This window comes from Aedes aegypti, chromosome 3 (assembly GCF_002204515.2).
Source record: "Aedes aegypti strain LVP_AGWG chromosome 3, AaegL5.0 Primary Assembly, whole genome shotgun sequence".
Classification (NCBI taxonomy): domain Eukaryota; kingdom Metazoa; phylum Arthropoda; class Insecta; order Diptera; family Culicidae; genus Aedes; species Aedes aegypti.
In genome coordinates this window covers 107,335,018-107,357,860 of record NC_035109.1, presented here as the reverse complement: position 1 = coordinate 107,357,860, position 22,843 = coordinate 107,335,018, and the positions used below count along the sequence as shown (strand labels likewise).

General features: G+C 37.6%; 1 protein-coding gene across 1 annotated transcript; it reads left to right on the top strand.

Annotated features, from left to right (window-relative positions):
- Nucleotides 1-4,994: 4,994 nt before the first annotated feature.
- Nucleotides 4,995-17,252, top strand: LOC5575013 (selenocysteine insertion sequence-binding protein 2). The gene is made up of 2 exons (XM_021851326.1): nt 4,995-6,034; nt 16,398-17,252. Exons 1-2 carry the CDS (start codon nt 5,211-5,213, stop codon nt 16,837-16,839), a joined length of 1,266 nt encoding a protein of 421 aa, XP_021707018.1. The 5' UTR covers nt 4,995-5,210; the 3' UTR covers nt 16,840-17,252.
- Nucleotides 17,253-22,843: the final 5,591 nt, after the last annotated feature.

Below are 22,843 nucleotides of genomic sequence, written 5' to 3'. Positions count from 1 at the left end.
CATCCAACCTCCCCCACGCAATAGCTTTTGTACGGAAAATTAAAAAACTTTGCATTCCCGTTATCCACGACAGCATAACGTTCAAGGTAGGCTGAGAAGAATGGCACGCTACTCTTATCCATGTCAAGTAATACATTCATGGCTGCAGTAGGAATGTATCAGCAGCAACCTGAATGTCACACATGAATGTTTTGATACCTCCTGCATGTGAATGTAACAGCGAAGCGACAATAGCATAAAAAATGTATTATACGCTTCACTGATCGGAATTATTGTAATAGCTGGCTAAAAATCATATTCAGGAAATATCTTTAAAGGTAAGTAGTTTCTGAGATGGTTTTTGTTTGCTTAGAGGACTATTGTGTTCTTTATTTATTCAACAGAACCCGGATACTGATGCGGCACAACAGTTCGAGGAGCCGATATCCAATGTGCAAAGATGGAAAACCGAGAAAGAGTATCGGGAGTATCCTACAAATTAAAAAACAAAGAAAAAAGCATTGTGATATGTGAACGCAACAAATGGCATAATAAATACGTAATTCATTTATATTGTACTGAGACTTGTTTTTCAACTTGATTTTCCAATGTCTCAATTCTTAACCTGAATCCAGAGCAAAATCAGCAAAATCATGAGGCATTTTTACCCATTTTTTCAAAATTAACCAGGAGTAAAAATACCCATGTTTTGAAGTTCGTGTTCGATACTCTTTAATGGGTAAGTGTACCTTACTCATTTAATGAGTTAAACCACTTTAGTAGGAAATGGGTACGAAAGTACTCATTAATGGGTACTTCAGAGTTAGCGTGTTGGTCTCCTCTCTCTCACACGGAGCCACAAATCAACCCAACTTTGACTTCTTTTGACGCAATTCGGCTCTTCCGTGGGATAACCCAAATTTGGGTTAACTGATATATACAGTCGAATTTCGTTCCTTGCACTACGTTTAATTGCACTTCGTTTTAATTGGGCTCCCGTTAAGTGGGCCATAGCCCACTTAAAACGAAGGCAAATGTCACTTTCTGACATAAACCGTTATTGGTCAATGTTGGTAGCGCTGAATTTCTATTGTAATCGGTTATTTGACAGCGCAAAACTTAGCCCGATTAGTGAAAGTCTTTCACTAGGTGGGCCACGGGTTTAGTGCAACGAACGAAAGTTGACTGTACCTATCATTAGGTTGTTTCCATTTGACAGCGGCAAAACAAACAACGCAGTGCAAAAAAAAAAATCTACCCAGCGGTAGCTTTCGAAGTCTCCGTGATGGGTTAAAACAACTTAACGTTAGGTAAACTCGAAAGAACCCAAATTTGGCTTATTCCATTGAACTTCGACGCTGGGTCGGTGCGTCTCTCTCTGTCATTGCTGTTGCGAGAGAGGCAAAACAACCCAACCGTGGGTAAAAACTAAAGGCAGTTTACCCAAATTTGAGTAAAAAGAACTTATTTTTTGGGTAGTCTGATTTCTCCGTGCAGGTTACAGCGGCTTCGATGCAACTTTTTTTGCTGTGTTCCATCCAGTTTTATTATTTTGGGCACCTAGATACCTTGATTTTGGGTAATTTAGGCTGTGAACCGTTTCACCAGTTCACCTGCTCTGGAGCATGGTTAAACTTGACAGTTCGAAAGTTATTTTTCGCTCCCGTGAATTTGAGAATAACTAACCATCTGTCAACTTTGTTCTGAAATAACTACTCGACTGTCAAAGCTCAAATTGGTCGACTGCGATGTTCAATTTAACCATTTGAGGGGAAAATAACTATTGAAATGTCAAATTTTAACTAATACTAGCGTAACATTTTAAAAGGGCCTATCTGCAAAACGTAAACATTGAGAAATTCTCAATTGAAGATTCCGTACCATATTTATAATTCCTATTTTAAACCCATTCGCATTTTTACTAGTTTCATACCTGTGTTCGACACCCATTAAAGACTGTTGCGTGGCCCATCATGTTTCAAATGTCAAATAACACAACAACTCGTAAAAATTGTTGAATTTGAACATCATCGGCAGATAGGCCCTTTTATGAATCTTCAAACCAGTTAGGCCCTTTCAGTTAGGCCCTTTGATTGAACATGGTTTCAGTTAGGCCCTTTTATAATTTGCTAATTTTATTTATTTTTGAATTGGTTTGCATAAATCTTGAACAAAATTTAGCGATTATGTGAAAAAATATATAATAGCTTAATATTGGAAATTTTTGGTTGAAGATTCAGTACCATATTGATTATTCCTATTTCAAACCCATTCGCTTTTTACTAGTTTCATACTTGGGGAAGATCCAAAAATGACGTCCATGGTTTTTCGGGATTTCTAGAACCCTTCTACCCCCTCTGTCACGCTTTTTCTAATACCCAATCCATGCACTGTCACATATTCGTACATCCCCCCATTGGAGGAGGCCCCAATTGATGGACGTCATTTTCGGATAACCCCTTGTGTTCGACACTTATAATGGTCTATTACGTGACTCACAACGATTTGAATTTGAAATAGCACAACAACTTGTAAAAATAGTTCAATTCAAACATCATCCACAGATAGGCCCTTTTACGAATTTTCAAACCAGTTAGGCCCTTTTTGAATTTGCTAATTTTATTGATTATTGAAGTGATTTGCATAATTCTTCGACAACATTTAATGATTATGTGAGAAAACAACACAATATCATACAAGCTAAGTATTGGAAACTATTCTATACAAAATCAGCAACATATTGATTATTGATATTTCAAACCCATTCACTTTTTTTTTACTAGTTTTATACTTGTGTTAGACACTCATTATGGTTTATTACGTGGCCCAGAACGCTAGTAATCTCAAATAGCATAACGACTCGTGAAAATGGTTGCATTCAAATATCATCAGCAGTTAGGCCCTTCAATGAATCTTCAAACCAGTTAGGCCCTTTCAGTTAGGCCCTTCGATTGGACATGGTTTCAGTTAAGCCCCTCCAGTTAGGCCTTTTTATTAAACATAGTTCCAGTTAGGCCCTTTTGGAATTTGTTGATTTTATTGCTTATTGAAGTGATTTTCATAGTTTTTAAATAAAATAAAGCGAGAGAAAACAATTTAATAGCTAAATGTTGGATATTCTCGGTTGAAGGTTCAGTACCTTATTTATTATATCTATTTCAAACCCATTCACTTTTTTACTTGTTTTATACTTGAGAGCCTTCCTTAGCCGAGCAGTTTAAGTCCGCGGCTACAAAGCAGAGCCATTCTGAAGGTATCTGAGTTCCATTCCCGGTCGGTCCAGGTTTTTTCGTAATGGAAATTTCCTTTACTTTCCTGAATATAGAGTACCTTCGTATTTGTCACACGATATACGAATGCGAAAATGGCAACTTGTCAAAAAAAGCTCTCAGTTTATAACTGTGGAAGTACTCATTGAACACAAAGCTTAAAAGCAGGCTCTGTCCCAGTGGGGACGTAATGCCAAGAAGAAGTATAAGAAGAATTCTTGCAGGGCTGTTACAAAAACAAACGAATTTGTTTTTGTGAAAATCGCGACTTTTGGAACTCGATCCACAACTAGAGGCAACAAATAAAAATTAACAAATAAAAATTATTCAAAATTTTTAATGTAATTAATTTTTTTTTTTCAGGATAAAAAATCAGTTTTCCAACTAACTTCGCATTAAGATTATGATAAAACTAGTAAAAAAGAGAATGGGCTTGAAATAGGAATCAATATAGTACTGAATATTCAATAAAGAATTTTTATTAATCAATGTTGATTTTCTCACATACCTAGTCGATTGATTTTGATCTAAAACTTTGAAAATCACTTCAATAATCAATAAAATTAACAAATTCCAAAAGGGCCTAGCTGGAACTAAGTTTAATAAAAGGGCCTAACTGGAGGGGCCTAACTGGCACCATGTCCAATCAAAGGGCCTAACTGGTTTGCAGACTCGTAAAAGGGCCTATCTGCCGATGATGTTTGAATTCAACCATTTTCACGAGTTGTTTTGTTATTTAAAATTTAAAACGTTATGGGCCACCTAGTAGAGTATTATGAGTGTCGAACACAAGCATAAAACTAGTGAATAGGAGAAAGGGGTTGAAATATGAATAATCAATATAGTACTGAATCTTCAATAAAGAATTTTCAATATTCAGTGTTGATTTTCTCACATAATCGATTGATTTTGTTCTAAAACTTTGAAAATCACTTCAATAATCAATAAAATTAACAAATTCCAAAAGGGCCTAACTGGAACTAAGTTTAATAAAAGGGCCTAACTGGAGGGGCCTAACTGAAACCATGTTCAATTAAAGGGCCTAACTGGTTTGAAGACTCGTAAAAGGGCCTATCTGCCGATGATGTTTGAATTCAACCATTTTTTACTAGTTTTTATGTTATATTAGATTTAAAACGTTACGTGGCCCAGTAATAGACTACGAGTGTCGAACAAAAGTTTAAAACTATTAGATAGCAATGAGTTTAAAATAGTAACAATCAATATGTTACAGAATCTTCAATCGGGAATTTCTCAATTTTTACGTTATGCTGATAGACCCTTTTCAAATATTTCACAAGGTTCCATTATGTGAGAAAAACACTATACAATGGCTAAATATTGAACAATATGAAGGAAAATTAAAAATGCACGGAAGGGCCAATCTGATTTTGATGGAAATTTTCAGTTAGGCCCTTTTATGACCAGTTAGGCCCTTTTAGTTTTATCATTTTCAGATAGGCCCTTTTAAATTTGAATAAAATTACCATTAATAATGCATTTTGCATGCCCGTAAGAGTATGTAGGAGTAATTTACGTAAAAAATGATACGAATAATGAATAATCAAGTTTGTTTACATTTTGCAGTTAGGCCCTTTTCAAATGTTACGCTAGAATAGTTAAACGAACTGGTGAAACGGTTCACAGCCTTAGTTCTACCCAAATTTGAGTGAAAAGAAAACGAACACAATACAAATCACGTAATTTGTAAACGACACCCAAAGTTGACAGCACAGTGTAAAAAATCGATCGATTTGTTTTCGCATCGCGCACAACCACTGACAGTTTGACGATTTTTCTGCACAGTACAGAAGTGGAGTGTCTAGTAGGAAATTTTTTTCGGATCCCCAAATTCTTCAACCTGCGAATGGCCGCAATTCTGACTGAAACCGGCCCAGAATGACCTAGTCCCAGGTTCCGTAGTGTCCTTTGGTAAGTGCGCACGCTTTGAACAACAGCACCATGAACAGCAGCCACATGGACGGTGAATTCCCAGCCTTGGGGGCGGGTTCTGGTTCTTCCGCCCATTTGCCATTGTCCGACATGGAAAGATCATCGGCCCGGAAGGCCCGCAAGGAGGCGGAAAAGCAAAAGAAACAAGCCAAGCGGTACGAAGAGCAGCTCAAAAAGATCCGCGGACCCAAAAGTCAGAAGATCCAGATGATCGACGAGAGCTTCCTGGAGAAGTACCACACGGCTCAGGCACTTCCCCCGGGACCGACCCTCAAAACGAAGAAACGTTCCAAGAAAACCCCGAGCGATGTCGTTCAGATTAATCTGTCCGATTGCATTCGGGATCGGTTGTCGCTGGTGGATAAGGGTGAAATCGGAAGCGGAGGGGAACTGAAGGCGCTGGTTAAACCGGTCGTTCCACCGATTGCCATCATCCAGCCTGCAATCGTCCTGCACAAAGGCAAACAGCGAGAAACCCCCAAGGAGAAGAAGCTCTCCAAGTTGAAGAAGGAGATTATCAATAATCGGAAATCAAAGCAGGATGGTCAGCAGCAGCCAGTGGATGGGGAAACGGAAGATATTACCCCTGGATCGGGTAGTCAAGTGACCGAAGGGGGAGTAATCCTTAACGGGAATCACGCCGAAGGAATGCCGCCTGCTGTGGGTGGCGTTTCGCCCTTTTTGAAGGCCATCGAACGGTGCTGTTCGACTGAAGAAATGGTTGTGCCCCCTGCAATTGGATCAGAGGAGTACCAGAACGGATTTCCGGCTCTAAACGATACTACCGTGAAAGTCAGCGAGGAGAAGAGCCTCCACTGTCGAGCCTTCAGAACGTGAGTAGTTTTTTTTTCTATCAGTTCTCCTTAGTCCTTCTTAATACTTTTTCTGGCGTTACGTCCCCACTGGGACAGAGTCGCAGCTTAGTGTTCTTATGAGCACTTCCACAGTTATTCAAGGCGTCGACTATCTCAGAAAGTCGGAAATGCAACTTTGACAATGCATTATGTAGGTACCGATATGTGTCTCTGTCGTTTTCGAAGCGATTTTCATTTTTTTTTCAGCATTGTAACCGGACACTTTAAAATTTATGTTCATTTTTAGGTTTTTGTAATAGACGCGTCTACGAAAAGTTATTATGGACGCTCCATAAATGATCTAACATTTTAGGGGGGAGGGGGAGTCTATTACTTTGCTACTAACCATGTATTAGGTATGGTAAAATAGGCTATGATGAGGGAGGGGGTGTCAAAATTTGTCCAAAAAATGCTATGTGATTTATGGACGGTCCCTTAAGCAAAAGGCACTTCCTACACTCAGGCAAATGGAGTATGGAAATACATAAGAATCCCTTATGAAAATTCGCCACAAGGAATCGGGTTGACATTCATAAATTTGCCTTATGAAACCAAAATTTGAAAACAAAATATGTTTACGCGGCAACCTGGAATCGAACCAGGAACCTTGCGACCGGTAGGCCCGTGCGTATACCACGCGCCTATCCACGCCTTGATGTGGATTGATGCTAGAACGGTACATAAAGCGCTCGCATTGCAATAATCGTTCCACCTTTCATAAGGCAAAATGTATGAATTTCGATAGTCCAGTTCGCTGCGTGTTGTTTTCCAAATTATATTGTCTATAAATTAAAATTGAAGACAATGACATGTAGTTTTTTCAGCATGACTTTACTTGTAGAAGTAAACTGAATACTGTAGAGAAGAAAACAAGTGTTTCGACTACACTCAACATTATTTTACAACAAAGAACAGTCTATGTTCGACAGAAGGCAAATTTTATTATTTGAACAGTAAATGATTGACCACCAAAAATTATTGCAACATAATGAAACTTAAAACAGTGAATGTGTTGTGTAGGCATTTCTTGTAGTCTTTATTCATAATGCATTGGAAAATCTAACACAATCGACTGTGCTTCAAGTGATAATCCAAAAAGAAAATAGGGTACCGTCAAACGGGGTGACTTGCAACACATTGCAATTTACAACTAAATTTCACTATAAAACACAAAATTCAAAACAAAATTTGTTTCAAATCGGTGCTTGAATACGTGTGACTTACAATTCAAGTAGGGGCCACGAAAAAAGCTGTTATTATAAATATGTTTATACATTAAACATAATTCTTTTGAATGTCTTGAAAACTGATATTTGATGGAGGTTCAAAATCGTGACCTGACAACATGAAAAAGATTTAATTTACAAAAGTAATACTCTGCATGGTATTTCTATAACTAATAATTGATAATATGACGAATTTTATTTTACGAAATTGTAGCAACAACTTTTGAATAAAAATCATTTTTATTCAAATGTACCAATGTGGGGTAACTTGCAACACTTTGTTTCTAAGCAATTTAGAGTTTTATAAAAGTGAAAAACTATTGTGTTAGGTCCACTTTACAATCAAAAGAGTAATAATTCATCAATCAACTACAAACACTTGTTAAAAATATTGTTCAGTTAAGATATTGGACTTTGATGATTTAACGCCTCTTATTCCCATACAAAAATAGCTCAATTATTTTCTTACAAAAACGTATTCAAAATGCTCTTGTACTGCTTCTAATGCTTTAAAAACATGAATAACAATACTTAACATGTGTGACTAATAAAAAATATCAACATTTTGTTGGCAAAAACAATATTAGCATTGAGTGTTGCAAGTCACTCCGCACAAGGACGTTTAAAAAATTTCACCTTTTTGATGACTTTTGATATGACAAAATAATTCGACTCAATCTTCTGTCATCCCATTCTGTAGGCGGATCAGCCATTAAAAGTTCTACAGGGAATTTAAATTTTTAAATGACGTTTAGATCATGGTTTTGGTTGATTGAAGTTGAAAAGTGTTGCAAGTCACCCCGTTTGACGGTAAGTCTTATCCGATCACTACAGTTACGATATACGATTGCAATACTAAATGCGAGATTTGCATAAAAGAAGGAATGTACATCATTAAAATGTTGAACAAAAATCCTACCATAATTTTTGCAGCAAATTAACTTCAGAGAAAAAAAATACGTTGAATGAAATGAAAATTTTAAATTGAAACTTTAACAGCTTCCATAGCTATAATTATGAGGACAAGGGTAAAAGAAACTTTTCTCATGCTTGGGTTAATATAACTCAATTTAGCGTTAAATTGACCCAAAATTGAGTACATTTTCCTAATGAAGCCAAAATTGAGTAATTGGGTTCAACTACGGGATTGCATTGAAACAACCCAAAATTTAGTTGAAACCCTTTACTACAACAGTGCTGCTTAAAGGAATAATTAATTTTCGAATAAGGGTAATGTATGATGAAATAATGAAATACTTATTGCAATATTTTCCTAATTTTCGGTAATCGCGCTACATACTAAATAAGCCCGTAGCATACCTAAGATAATTCAAGAGAATAGGATTGTGAGATATAGTATCTTTTTGTACCAGTTCGTTCCAAAATAAGCCTGAATTCGTCGGTGGAATTCATGAGAAACGTGGAATTGAGGGTCACCTAAAAAAAGTAATAGGTTGATTCCTAGATACGACCGCCAAGTTGACGTTGGATAACATTAGCTTTTTCTTTTTCCTGGCTTATGAAACTATTACTGCTAAAAATCTAATCAATTTTCACACTATATCAATTCTGACCTATTATGGACATTGTGTGGTATTATTCGGTTGGTTCGGTTAACACTTCAATACCGATAGTACCGGTGGAAGACGAAGCATTAGCGTTAACTCTTACTCTCCAACAAATAGTCCGGTTGAACGTTAGGTCCACGCATGATCCATTAAGATTGGTTGCTTTAATCTCAAAAAGGGTGAGAAACGGGGATGCAATTTGCACAGGATCTAAAAGGTATAACTTATAGGCTCATATGATATATTGTATCTCTGGAGGATATTGGAGGATTTACAGTTGTACCGGGCGGCGTTACACCCGTTGGAGATGTGGCAGAAATATCCACAGGGAAGCTGCAAATCTGACGTCTAGTCTGTCAACTCTTAGTTCTGCTAGTATGAGTAAAGTAGAAGATTGTTGATGAACTATACGTGTGATCTGAAAGGCATGCAGTTGAATTTGTCATTAAAATCGCTGAATTTATTAGTTTAATTATAAAAAGCTTCCAAATGAAATTCATAATTTGTGCATTGAAATTAGGATGTTATCAGGTTGTGAGTCGGATACTGAAAATGAGCCTTAAAAATGAATTATTACTAAATCAAATCCACATACACAATTTCAGGTTAGATTCCATGCACAGATAAACTCTATTTAATTAATTGAACTTAAACCTAAACTACATGCAACAAGTACGGACTGTGAGTAAACTAATGACTATACCTACGACTATGACTTATAACTGAGGAAACTACTTTCAAAACAGATAGATTGACTATAAAATATCACAGGACGGTTGTAAGGACGTAGAAAAGGTTGACTAGGAGTCACAGAATTGTGAGTATTGTTATCTATTTATCAAGCAATCCAAGTATTATAATTATATTATTGTTTTAGCTTTAAAGCTTTTCCATAAATAAAATGAATTGCTATAAGAACCGTGGTTTTTTGGTCTACGTAACGAGCCGTGCCTACAACAGTATAATTTTGATGTGAAAACGAACATTTTATACTGAAAGTTCATGATTTTAGCTTCCTCCTAATTTTGCGGTCTGGCCCAATGTGCATTGTATTTTTTGACAGAAAGACACCAAAAAAAATACCGGTCGGTAATTTTTTGCTTCATTGTTTCCTTGTCCATCCTTGTTTTCGATGGTTTGCTCACTCCTCCGACGGCAATTATCAAGGTTTCTGGACGCGTTCTCCATGAATTCGATGGGCTAGCTGGATGTCCATGGCCATGATGAGCGATTTCACGGAACCCGCAGCTGATGCGCGTATGGCTGATTGGAGTTTGGCTGGCTTCGACTGAACATACGAGTAAGATGAAGACCGAAAGGGACGTTTCCCTTTGAATGACGAAAGTGGCTAAGATATCGTCTGTGTTAGAAATACACAAGAAAAATGTGCTTTGCAAATAAGACACGCCTTGATATTTACCAATTTTTCAATAGTTTAGTCTGGAAAATCAATAGTTTCCATTTATGGAGTCGATTCGTAGGAAGATTTCTAATCGATTGGCGCAAGAATCTTGAAAATTTATCCGGGCGTGAGTAAGTTATTAACAGTCATAATCTAACCACGTTTCGTGACGCGAGCGATTTAAGTTTTTCGAAATTGTACCCCAGTATGTTTCCGTAAGACGTTATCCAACGTCAAAGAAATTGTAAAATCCTTGGTAGAATTGGAAACGCTGGTGATATCAAAGGTGAAATAAAGACGTTCATGCCCCTTGCAGATGCCCAAAATGTATGGCTGAGGCTATAAAGCAATATCCGGAATGCTGTGAAATGTGTACTGCGGTATGTCAAACTTGGGTAGTGTCGTAATTTGCACAATGTGACGTAAGCGCCAAAAATTTTGATTTGTTTTTTTTTTCTTTTGTATCGATTAAGTATTTCATGGATTTCATCATAAAGATATTTACTACAAATTTTGTTACTTTTACTACAAAATTTGTGGCAAATTTTATAATAAACTCAATCACCCTCATTCTTGTTTACGGCGGATCCAATTTTCGATCGAATCCTATTCGTTCGAATCGATGGCCCATTTGATTTTGCTGGCGTAAACGAGAATGCGAACGGTTTTCGATCGAAAGCGCATTCGAACGTAAACAAGAATAGGGGTGAATATACTAATGAAAACAGAGCGACGTAAACGCCATTTCAACTACCGTGATTACTTACGGAATCCCTGAAAGATGTTTTCGTGGAAGTTCTGATGAATTTGCTAGTTGAATCCCATGAGGCAAAACTAGTGTAATTTCTGAAATAATTTCTAGTGTAATCCATGGAGGAGTCTCTGGAAGATTTCTTGATGGAATCTTTTGAAGAACTCTTGAAGGTGGAATATTTTTTGTGGAGAGATTTCACTGGCAGAATCTCTGGAGGAATTCCCGAGGCAGAATCCATGGAACAATGGATTCTTTGGACATGTTCCTGGTGGTTGTGAAAAATCCTGGTGAAATTATATTCGGAATTCCTGGTATAATATATGTAAGAATACCAGGGGAAAATAGTACTGTGACGCCTGGATCAACACTTATTCCCTAATTAAATATTAAATTCTGGTACATATGTTGCCATTAGACAAATTCCAATGTAAGATGATGAGCTAATATTTCGTACTTATATCATTTTTAATTAGTTTGTTTTGATGCTTCGTAAATTGTATCCGGAAGATGGATGTCAGTACCGTCCAACGCTCTTGTGAGAGCATAGCGACTAAGTTGCGTCGTATGGCTGATCAGGGCCCCTTCTCCAATAACACTAGTTTACAACATTTCTGAACTTAGTAAGCTGAGCTCCATTTTCAATGTAAAATCGTACGCTGAATCCAAAAAAAATGTCAAAAAAATTCACAGTAGAACCGTTTTTGAGATACGCTCAATATTTGATTTTTTTTTTGGTTTTTCAAAAAAGTACATTTGCTAAAATTGATGTATCTCCGGATTTAGAGCACCAAATCTAAACTTTTTTTAGCAAAATAAAGCTAATTAAATGTGCTTTTTACCGTCTGAACATCACTTTGTTGTGCAAATTACGGTTTTCTAGATATTTATGGCATAATCAATTTTTTTCGATATTTTTGAGTAAAATTTAACCAAATTTTCAACTTTTAGCTAAGCACGATGCTAATGTTTTAAAATTCATTTATCATGTTGAACTCAAGGTATGTAAAAAACCAAAAGAAAAAAGTACCTAATGACTGAAATTGGTTGAAAATTGAAGATGTTATGGCATTTTTTGTAGAACACTTGAATTTTGAAGTTTTTACGATTTTCAAGCGATCTCAACAACATGAAGAAAATTTAATGCATTTTCATTTAGATTTGCTTAAACTTTCAACAGTTAATAAGTCTTAGTTAAGATTTAATGTTGTGTTATCAATCCATAATTTTAGATCACGACTAATCTGTAAAAAGGGCGTGTGTATTAACAGAGCTTCTACTTCACTCAGAACATAAGTTTTATCTCTACTTATTATCTCTACAACAATCAGTTCATTTCATATATTTCAAAGCTTCCTTAAATTAAGCTATAAATTCACATGTAAAAAATATATGTTTAAAAATGGTTGTTTGAATCACTCCGTCTGTTATGCTTGCACTTTGTTTCTCGAAAGAGAAACCAACAATAATCGCCCATCATCGCTTCATCCCAAAATCTTTGATAACGACGTTCCATTATTTTCATTTGCTGATGAAAACGTTCCCCGTGCTCATCGCTTTCGTCGCCGAGGTTTTCAGGGAAAAAGTTCCCCAAATACTCCACAACTACACGCTGGAACGATTTCCATGCTTCGGCTTCATGATTGTTCAATACGGTGTAGAAATCTTCATCGTTTAACATTTTTTTAATTTGAGGACCAACGAACACACCTTCCTTAATCTTGGCATCCGACAAGTTTGGAAAAATGGATTTCAGGTATCCGAAAGCTGGTCCTTCCTTGTTAAGCGCCTTTACAAAATTCTTGGACAACCCAAGCTTTATGTGCAGTGGTGGGAGTATTATCTGTTCCTTCGCTACGAGAGGATGGCACCTTACATTCTCTTGACCAATTGTAAAAGACTTTCGTTCGGGCCAATTTTCCCGAACGTAATGTTGTTTACGTGCTCGGCTATCCCATTTGCAAAGAAAACACATGAACTTAGTATATCCCTGTTGCAAGCCAGTCAACATTGCAACAACTTTGAGATCTGAGCATATTTTCCAATTATGTTGGTTGTAGCATATCAGGTCAAGTATAAAAGCCATCGATTCGTATCATTCCTTCATGTTCACGGCATGAACTAGCGGAATCGAAGGCTTATTGTTCCCTTGATGCAGCAGAACAGCTTTTAAACTTAATTTACTACTGTCGATAAACAAACGCCATTCAGAAGGATCATATGGTTCACCAAATTCTTCAAACAAGCCTCTTATGTCATGGCAAAAGCAAGCACTGTCTTTTTTGGAAAAATATTTTCCAAATTTTTCATGACGCTTTCTGTAGGAAGTAACTTTTGTATCAGCAGAAAGAAAGTTTCGTTCCATCAAGCGCGATGCCAACAATTCTGATTTTTCTTTTGATAAGTCCAAGTCCCTTATCAAGTCATTGAGTTCCGCTTGTGTAAACAGCATCGGCTTTCTTTCATATTCCACGTCGCTTTCATCAAAGGGTGGTTCGTCACTGTCATCCACTGAAGGCTCTCGTTTTCGCTTTGGACAAACAGGATAAGGAGATGAATCTTCATGTGGAATCGGTTTTGTCATTGATTGAACTTGTGGATATTCAACTGCTTTGTGACGTCCGTGTTGCATGACTTTGGTTAAGCAGAAATAACAATCCGCTGCATGACAAAATGGTTGGCGCCATATTGTCGGTACAACAAAGGACAAATGGCGGCTGGTACAAGATTTGTTAGTTAGTTAGTTAGTAAATAGCACTTGTTAGTCATTTGAATGTAGAAAATTAAATAATTACCTTTCTCCAGACATCCATCTAGCCAAGCATGTTTTGCACGAACTACACACAACGTTTGGAGTCCACGTTTTGTCGAGGTTTTTGGGATCAGTTTTGAAATAAAGCCGATATGCAGTTTGCAATGAACTAGTAAAATTTGCCGGTGTCGTAAAAATGTAGTTTCCGCAGACGAAACAAAATTTTTGCGGATCATTTTTGCACTTAAATTCACGCTTTGCCGCACACATTGTTTCACTATGTTCAACAAACAGTACTACCTGTCAACAATGTTTTCCCTGCGACGAAAGTGCTGCCAAAATCATTTTGTCATAACAAAGTTATAACGTTCAAACGCCAAACAGACAAGCAGCATAAACTTATCATTAAACTTGAAACCACATCAAAAATAGTTATAACCACATCAAAACAGTTAAAGGACCAAACATTTCAGGAGTCAGTCAGGAATTTATATTTCTTGTATCACATTAATCGCCATGATCATTCAGCCGTTGAGCCAGCAACACTGAAGAAAGCTTGACATCGCAGTAGCCTGAACTGTCGTATGCCATAATTGAACACGGATGGCTTCGGAAATTTTTCTTTTAAGTTGCATGCAGTATGTAGCCAAGGCGGATACATCTTTCACGTTCTCAAATGAGCCCATGGCCTTATTTTATACACGTATTCATTGTAGTTTGTTTGCTGGATTTAATATTGAATCATAAAAAGTTCATCATCATCATTATTAGCTTGAAATATATCAAGACTCCATGTTAGTAAAACTGGCCTTTTTTAATATATACGCAAACACATAAATTCTGCTTTTACATACGCCCTTTTCATTAATTAGTCGTGATCCAAAATTAATAATTGATAAAACGGTTAACAAAGCATGGAATCTGTACTAAGAGTCATTCAAAGTGAAAGGATTTAGTGAAATTTATATGGATTTCGTCTTGTTGTTTTAAAAGGTCAAAACTTCAAAATTCAAGTGTTCTACAAAAAATGCCATAACATCTTCAATTTTCAACCGATTTCAGTCATTAGGTACTTTTTTCTTTTGGTTTTTTACATACCTTGAGTTCAACATGATAAACAAATTTTAAAACATCAGCATCGTGCTTAAAACTTAGCTAAAAGTTGAAAATTTGGTTAAATTTTACTCAAAGATATCGAAAAAAATTGATTATGCCATAAATATCTAGAAAACCGTAATTTGCACAACAAAGTGATGTTCAGACGGTAGAAAGCACATTTAATTAGCTTTATTTTGCTAAAAAAAGTTTAGATTTGGTGCTCTAAATCCGGAGATACATCAATTTTAGCAAATGTACTTTTTTGAAAAACCAAAAAAATCAAATATTGAGCGTATCTCAAAAACGGTTCTACTGTGAATTTTTTTGACATTATTGTTGGATTCAGCGTACGATTTTACATTGAAAATGAAGCTCAGCTATTAAAGTTCATGACTTTCATTTTTATTTGTAAACTAGTGTAATCATTGACGTTTATTTTTTGAAGAATAAACATTATTTTTTTTATTAAAAATACTGAATTTGTTGAATTAATTTTTTCCCTATATGACTAAAGAAATTCTCACAATTAAAAACCAGGAAAAGCAGGCAAAAAGCAGGAATTTCAAAATAAAGATTTGGTAGCCATCCTGCAGGCTTCTTAGGGGGTTATCCATTAACCACATGCTCATTTTTTTTTAATTTACAGAAACCTCGAGGGGAATCGTGGTCATTTGTCATTTGCCAATACAAATGTCATATTTTCTTGCCAATTTCTAACAATTGGTTTTGATAACCTTCAAAAATCGATTGTTCTGAACGTTATTCCATATTCGCATGAAATTAAATTATTTTAGTGGCTTTTTTTATTATCACAATATTAGTCGAACGCTGTACAGAAAACCGTTTGCGATTGCATTGATAAATTCAAAAGATATAGCAAGGTTTCCACTTTATAAAAGAACAGTCCTTACTGAAATTATTAAGAATTCGTTCAAGATTTTCTAAACTTGAAGGAATATTCTTGAGAGTCTATTGATGTTCTGTGAGCTGTATTTGAGACATCCATAGAAAAATTTCGTGAAATGGTTTCGCAGAACATTGCTGAGGGCACGACAAATCCTAGGCGCATTTTTCAATCACTGGAGAGTCCCTAAAAAAATCGATGAAGAAAACCTTGTAATAAATTATATCGGAATACTAAAAAATAAACCTTAATAAATTACCTATTATAATACTGCTTTGTGCCACTTTTCTTCAAGATGTGTGATACGTTGCTTGCGATCTTTAAAGATTTCAAGTAAAACGCGGTAGTCTCCTTTCACCTCGATTTCCCCTATGGAATTCAAGATCTGCTGCCTTAATCCTATACAAAATCGGAAATACTGCTTCCTTACTTGAATCGAAAAGGCTGGGTTAGAAGCTGCTTCGACTTGCTGCTCGGTTAATTTGTCTAAAGCATTGAGCTGATTGCTTCTTTCAATGTAATTTTCTACATTGGAAGAAAGTGCGCATTTCGGAGAAAAGTCCTTTTATCGAATTTTGCCACGTTTAGCGACAGTTTCGAATGCCCACTGGACTTTTATTAAATTTATGATATCGTTTCAGGTACTGTGATCATCTTATCACGGATGAGTTGCGCGACCTGGCGGAGAATGTCGTGACGAAACTGTTCCAGTTCCAGTCGAACGCGTACGGCAAGAACCCGATCAAAGCCGTTAGCAACAAGCGCTACTGCGTGGGTTTCAACGAGGTGCTCAAACATTTGGAGACGCGCAAGATCAAGCTGGTTCTGATTGCACCGGACTTGGAGCCGAACGACAGCATCGACCAGTTGGTGGAACGTGTCAAGACCATCTGTCGTCAGGCACGGGTACCCTATGTGTTCGCCATCAAACGTCGCAAGATGGGTTTCCATCTGATGAAGAAAGTTCCGGTAAGTTGTTTGGGCATCATCAGTTACGACGGCGTTGATAATCCGGTCAAACGGATGCTGGAAATTGCCGACCATGAACGGGTCAGCTATCGCAATGTCTCTGCGGGAAAGTAGTCTTCGTCAGTGGGGGGGCGCGATGTTCTCAAATGCCAAAAATTGAATCTCATTAATCAAACTTCCACTCCACATTCCACTTAGAAGCTGTCTACCATACGTTAGTAAGTCCCTCTAGTCATAGTTATTAAAGTGTGTGTGCAATAAAGTGTGACATTCCCCGGCAACCTCAATTGCGGTAATATCGACGACACATGGATTAGGCACTAAGTCTGGCAAATGTTGTGTAATGTCCTTTTTGAATTCCATCGGTGTTTTCCCGAAGCTGGCATCGAAGATGTGAAGGGTATCGCTAGTGACGAAATCTGTGTTTTAGATGTTGTATCCGTTTGGTACAAAATAGCAAGACGGTTGAAGAAATCATAAAAGGAAAGAGGCATACTTAAATAAATAATATCAAATAGTATCAATAAGTGTAGTCGTTCTAATGCATTTTCGATGACCGCCGTTCCGATTCGATCTCTCAGTCATTCATAATCACAAGCACCCCCCAGATCACAACTATAATGATAACACCTGGCATGTAGGTAAGAGTACAGTCAAAATCTTTCTGGGCACCTTACATTTTTGGAAAAGTTGTTTGATACATTTTAAAACACACTTTAGCCAAAATTTGAGTCATGTTTTCAATCAAATTATAAGCTTGAATAACAAAAAAACAAAAAAGAACGGTTTCCATATAAAATACCTTATAATCTTTAATTACAATGGACACACCGAAAGACTTCCGACTCCAAATCTCCAAAAGATAGAAACGGAGATTAGACGGTTGAGCCATTGGAGTGGACCAACTACTGAGCTAAAAGAATTGCTCAAGCACAGTGCATAGGCTGGTTTTAGCGGGTCGTCGTTGGTGCGTCATCCCCGCATTCCCTGAGTTACCTTCTCAGGGGATCTGTTTGCAGATTTCCCCCTTGTAAAAAAAAAATAAAAACAACAAACTACTGAGCAAGCCGCATTGGATTATTACCAAGATTTGGGAGGAAGAAGTACTACTGGAGGAGTGGATGAAAGGTTTTGTCGCATCTACAAAAAGGGAGCCAATTATCGCTAGGCGAATCGAACTGATCATCAATGTGTCGAAGACGAAGTATTTAGGTACTTGCGAAGGGAGAGCAAAACACGGCCCCCACCTCGAGATCATATTGACGGTGATGAAATCGAGGAGGTCGAAGAAATCGTGTACTTGGACGCACTGGTGACGGCCAACAACGACAGAGAAATCCAGACACGCATCGTTGCGAATCGTTCCTACTGTGGACTCCGTAGAAGTCTTCGATCGAGCAAAGTTCGTCATCGCACGAAGTTAACTATCTACAAGACGCTGATTTGATCGATACTCCTCTATGGGCACGAAACATGAACCCTATGTTCAAAAGATCAACGTGCACTCGGTGTTTTCGAACGGAAGGTGCTGCAGACCACCTATGGCAAAGTGAAGATGGAAGACGGAACGTGGATAAGGCAAATCAACCATGAATTGCACCAACCAAATTTCGAGAATTCCTCCATCGCCGAACGTTTCCGAATTGCGATCGTTTCTTGGAGCCGTGAACTACTACTGCAAGTTTGTTCCAAGCATTCACGATGTGCGTCACCCTTGGGAACAACTACTGCGGAAGGACGTCCAGTGGTATTGGAGTGCCGATTGTTAGCGATCTTTCGAAAATTTCAAGCAAGGGCTGAAATCCGACTTCAAAGCTACCGATCGTCGTTCCTGCAGACGCATCGAAAACTGGAATTGGAGCCGTAGTCTTCCATAAATTCCCGTACGGAATCATGAAAGCCATTGAACACGCTTCGCGCTCTTTCACCCCTACAAAGCTAGTATATTGACAGCCGGAAAAAGAAGTCTTAGCCCTTGTGTACGGTTTGGCCAAGTTCCACAAGTTTCTGCTGGGAAGAAGATTAACGTTCCGGACGGATCACAAGCCACTTTCATCGATTTTTGGGTCGAAGAAAGGCATACTAGTGCACACGACCAACCCACTTCAGCGCTGGGTACTCATCATGCTAAATTATGATTTCGAGTATGTTTCGACCAACGAATTTGGATGCGCTGACATGCTGACTGACTTTCTCGTATCATCATCCGAAGCATGCATCATCGCTTCAGTATCGCTATCTAGCGAGAAAGTTCTCAGAACTTCAAGACGCCACGAAAAAGTGTAAGATCCTTCAGCAAGTAAAACGGTATAACGGATGGCCAGCTGATCCCAAGCAAGTAGCCCAAGAAGTTCAACCAGAAACGAATTTTATTTTAATTTGAATTTATTTTTATTTCGTGGTTTAACAGTACTACAATCAACGTGAACTGCCCATACTCGCAATACAGTCCCATTAGGAAAATCATCATGTCGAGAAAAACGCACCTGAACATTATTGCAAAATTTTTCGTAACGTCGCTGGTGGCAACATAAAATTCTGGTGGAATTACTCAACACATTATCATTACAGTGTAAGAAAATACTCAACAAATAAAATATTGTTAATGCAGTTGATTTTACTGTACAAATCCAAAATAACAGCAGGTGGGACTCGTTATCCAAGTATTTTTCTCATCAAATGCAAATATACCCGCATACCAGTCCCATTAGTTGGGACTCGCTTACTTTGTTATCGCGCACCTTGACACATTTGTTGGCAAGTTTACTACATCTTCCAAAGCACTTTTCCTTTTGCTAAAGTTAGTGCTATCATCTTTTAATTGCAATAGTTTCATTAAAATAATCAACTATACGGTGGTAATAGTGACAGTGTTCAAGACATTCCTGGGCTAGATGATAGGGTTGCGGCCAACCAATATGAATAGTTCCCTGAATTCATCAGCAGTACGTCTATGCTCGGTTGGAAACATAGGTAATAGCTATCAAGGCATAGAATCGGGCAAGCTTTGGTAAGCCTGATTTCTACAATGCTGTTAAAAAATTCTAAGATATGCCTTCTTTTTTCTCAACATTAGTTATCGCTAAAACAAGTTTGACCAGTCGACGATACCAGTGGTGATGTGCGTATGCCCATGTTGGCCCAAAAAGCTTTCCCCTCCATGTCGTTGGAAAATGAACCTACCGGAAGCGGAGACTTCGTTACTAATTGGCCACAGGACAAGAGATGTGACAAGTATAGCTTTGACTTGGAGGAAAGCTATTTATATTATTTTTTGTTTAGACTTTCGCAAGACTTAAAAACTTATTATGTTTCAACCATTAATATCACCAGAAGCATTCTGGAAACAATGAAGTCATGTCAAGCAAAAACTACATTCTTCAGGAATAAAAGTGACTTAAAATACTCAAATTAGTAGTATTTCTTTTTCTTTTGAAATGAAAACTACGATGCAAGATTACAGGAATCATAACAGGAAAGGGTTGGTTTGAATTTCATCGTAGTCTACTAGTGGGACTGTTATGCGGGTACTTTCAACATGGGACGCGCATAGTTTGGTATTTTTTTCTCATTTTGTCCATAAAAAGATACAATTTTAGGTATGCTACCAAGAAGTATTCTAATAATAAGTACGATTCATGAAGAAAACTAAAAAATGATGAAAATTCAAATGGGACTGTTATGCGAGTATGGGCAGTGAATCTCTCAGTATAATCAGCGAATGCGTAATATTCAAGGAAAGAGTGATTGTTCCGGAGACTCAATCAATTCCACCGTGGCACAGTGGCGCATGGCCGGACAAAACCTCAAAAATTCATGATCTCAAAATCCCTTGTTAATATTTTCTGTAGACTTCTATATCATTGAGTGATGATTTTTCAAAATTTAAGTTTGATCTGTTTTGTTTTCGATTTTTGGCAGCATCGTAAGTGCGGGAAAGTCAGCAAAATTGGCCTCCTTAAAATTCATCAACTATGGTTCACCTAACAAACTTCAAACAGCTGTATCTCAACGCAATCATAATCGATTTAAGCTTATTTGGCTTCATTTGAAGGCGTAGTCTTAAGCCTTAGACTTGGCTATAATAACATAAATTCCAACACATTAGATTGTTATTAGTATCAAAAAATGTTTTTTGCAATCTTTCTTCAAAATTTTGATAAATTTTCAAAATTTCGTTCGTTTTATGTGAACTGTTTCGAGAAAATGAGTCACTCACTATGAAGTAGCAAATCATCCATACTTTCTAACGTGCTATAGTTTTTCTTGCCCCTCTTTGCCCTTAGAGGTGAAAATTCCATTTTCATTTTTTATTATAATTTATCTATTTCATCATTCAAATCTGTATAATGTGTTATAACTCGTTTAAAACATCATTGAAATTACTACAAGGAATTTAAATATGTATCTCTAGTTTAGGTTTATACACAAGTTTCTGCATAATAACAAAGTTTTTGTAATAAAAGCCTTTTCTTTCGATTGGATGAAAGATCTTAACTTTGACAAATTCCATTAGAAAATCGAATTTTTAATTTTACAATTATTTCCAACGGGATGATGTCAGGTATCCAAGATAGTTAATAAATTATCATTATCAAGTGATTTGGGACGTATGTGAGGTTTTGTCCGACCTTTGTATGAAAGGCCGCCACTGTGCGTGGTCTTCCTGGCGTGGTGCGTATGAATTTAATCGTCCACAACTACAGTCGAATTTCGTTCCTTGCACTACGTTTAATTGCACTTCGTTTTAATTGGGCTCCCGTTAAGTGGGCCATAGCCCACTTAAAACGAAGGCAAATGTCACTTTCTGACATAAACCGTAATTGGTCAATGTTGGTAGCGCTGAATTTCTATTGTAATCGGTTATTTGACAGCGCAAAACTTAGCCCGATTAGTGAAAGTCTTTCACTAGGTGGGCCACGGGTTTAGTGCAACGAACGAAAGTTGACTGTATGTGTACTAGACCGGAGTAGATGGTGAAATCGAAGATTATATCCGACGTTGCGTTCGTTGAACTACTGCTGCCAAGGCTCAAGACGAACCATGGCCAATTCCTGAATAACCGTGTTCCCGCATTCACATTGACTATAGACCAGTAGACGGCAACTACTCTCTGGTGGTTGTTGATCGTTTCACTAGATGACCTGAAGTAGGGCTGAACAAATCAATAACGGCAAAAAAGATGATCAAGCTCCTCAAGCAGATGTTCTCCACGTTTGGAATTCCAGAGACCGTGGTAGGTGACAACGGAACACAATTCACCGGTCACATCCGCACGGCTCCGTACCACCTCCAGTCAAACGGGTTGGCGTAACGTTTTGTGGACACCATTAAGAGAAGCGTTAAGAAAATTCATTCGGGAGTTCATAGCAGATTCACTGCACGCTTTTCTCACCGTATACCGTTCCACTCCAACACATGATCTCAGAGGTCAGTCACCAGCACAGAAGATGCTAGGACGACCAATGCGGACGGTGGCAGCTCTATTGAAGCCTTCAGCCGAATAAACAGAACGTCAGAATGCTATCGAACGAGAACATAGGAACTTAGACCGAAGTGATACGGTGGATGCCCAAGTATACCTAACCAATTCATGGGCCTGGATGCCTGAATGCCCGAACGTATTGGAAAGGTCAACTACAGCGTATTACGTATTACTGAACCAAGGCAAGCAATTAATTCGTTCTCACATCAGTAAACTGAAACGCCGAGTTGAAGCAGAAATACTGCCCTGTCAAAAATCACAACTTTCCATTGTCCTTGACCAATTTGACCTGCCAAATACCCCCAATCAACGCACTCTAATTTGTGTCAATGGCCAAGTTTCACTTGAAGAACAAGCTTTACTAATAACTACAGCAGAATAACCTGAAAACCGCTGAAAAGGGACTTTCCGGACGGATTAACATCATCTTCTTCTTCTTCTTCTTGACATTAACGTCCTCACTGGGACAGAGTCTGCTTCTTTCTCAGCTTAGTGTTCTCATGAGCACTTCCACAGTTATTAACTGAGAGCTTTCTTTGACAAAGTTGCCATTTTCGCATTCGTTTATCGTGTGGCAGGTACGATGATACTCTATGCCCAGGGAATAGAAGGAAATTTCCATTACGAAAAGAT

What these genes read in the sequence shown, in the direction of transcription:
- LOC5575013 (XM_021851326.1), top strand. Translation starts at nt 5,211, where the DNA reads ATGAACAGCAGCCACATGGACGGTGAATTCCCAGCCTTGGGGGCGGGT. An exon ending in CACTGTCGAGCCTTCAGAAC is followed by an intron (nt 6,035 to 16,397) that starts GTGAGTAGTTTT and finishes ATATCGTTTCAG; the next exon opens with GTACTGTGATCATCTTATCA.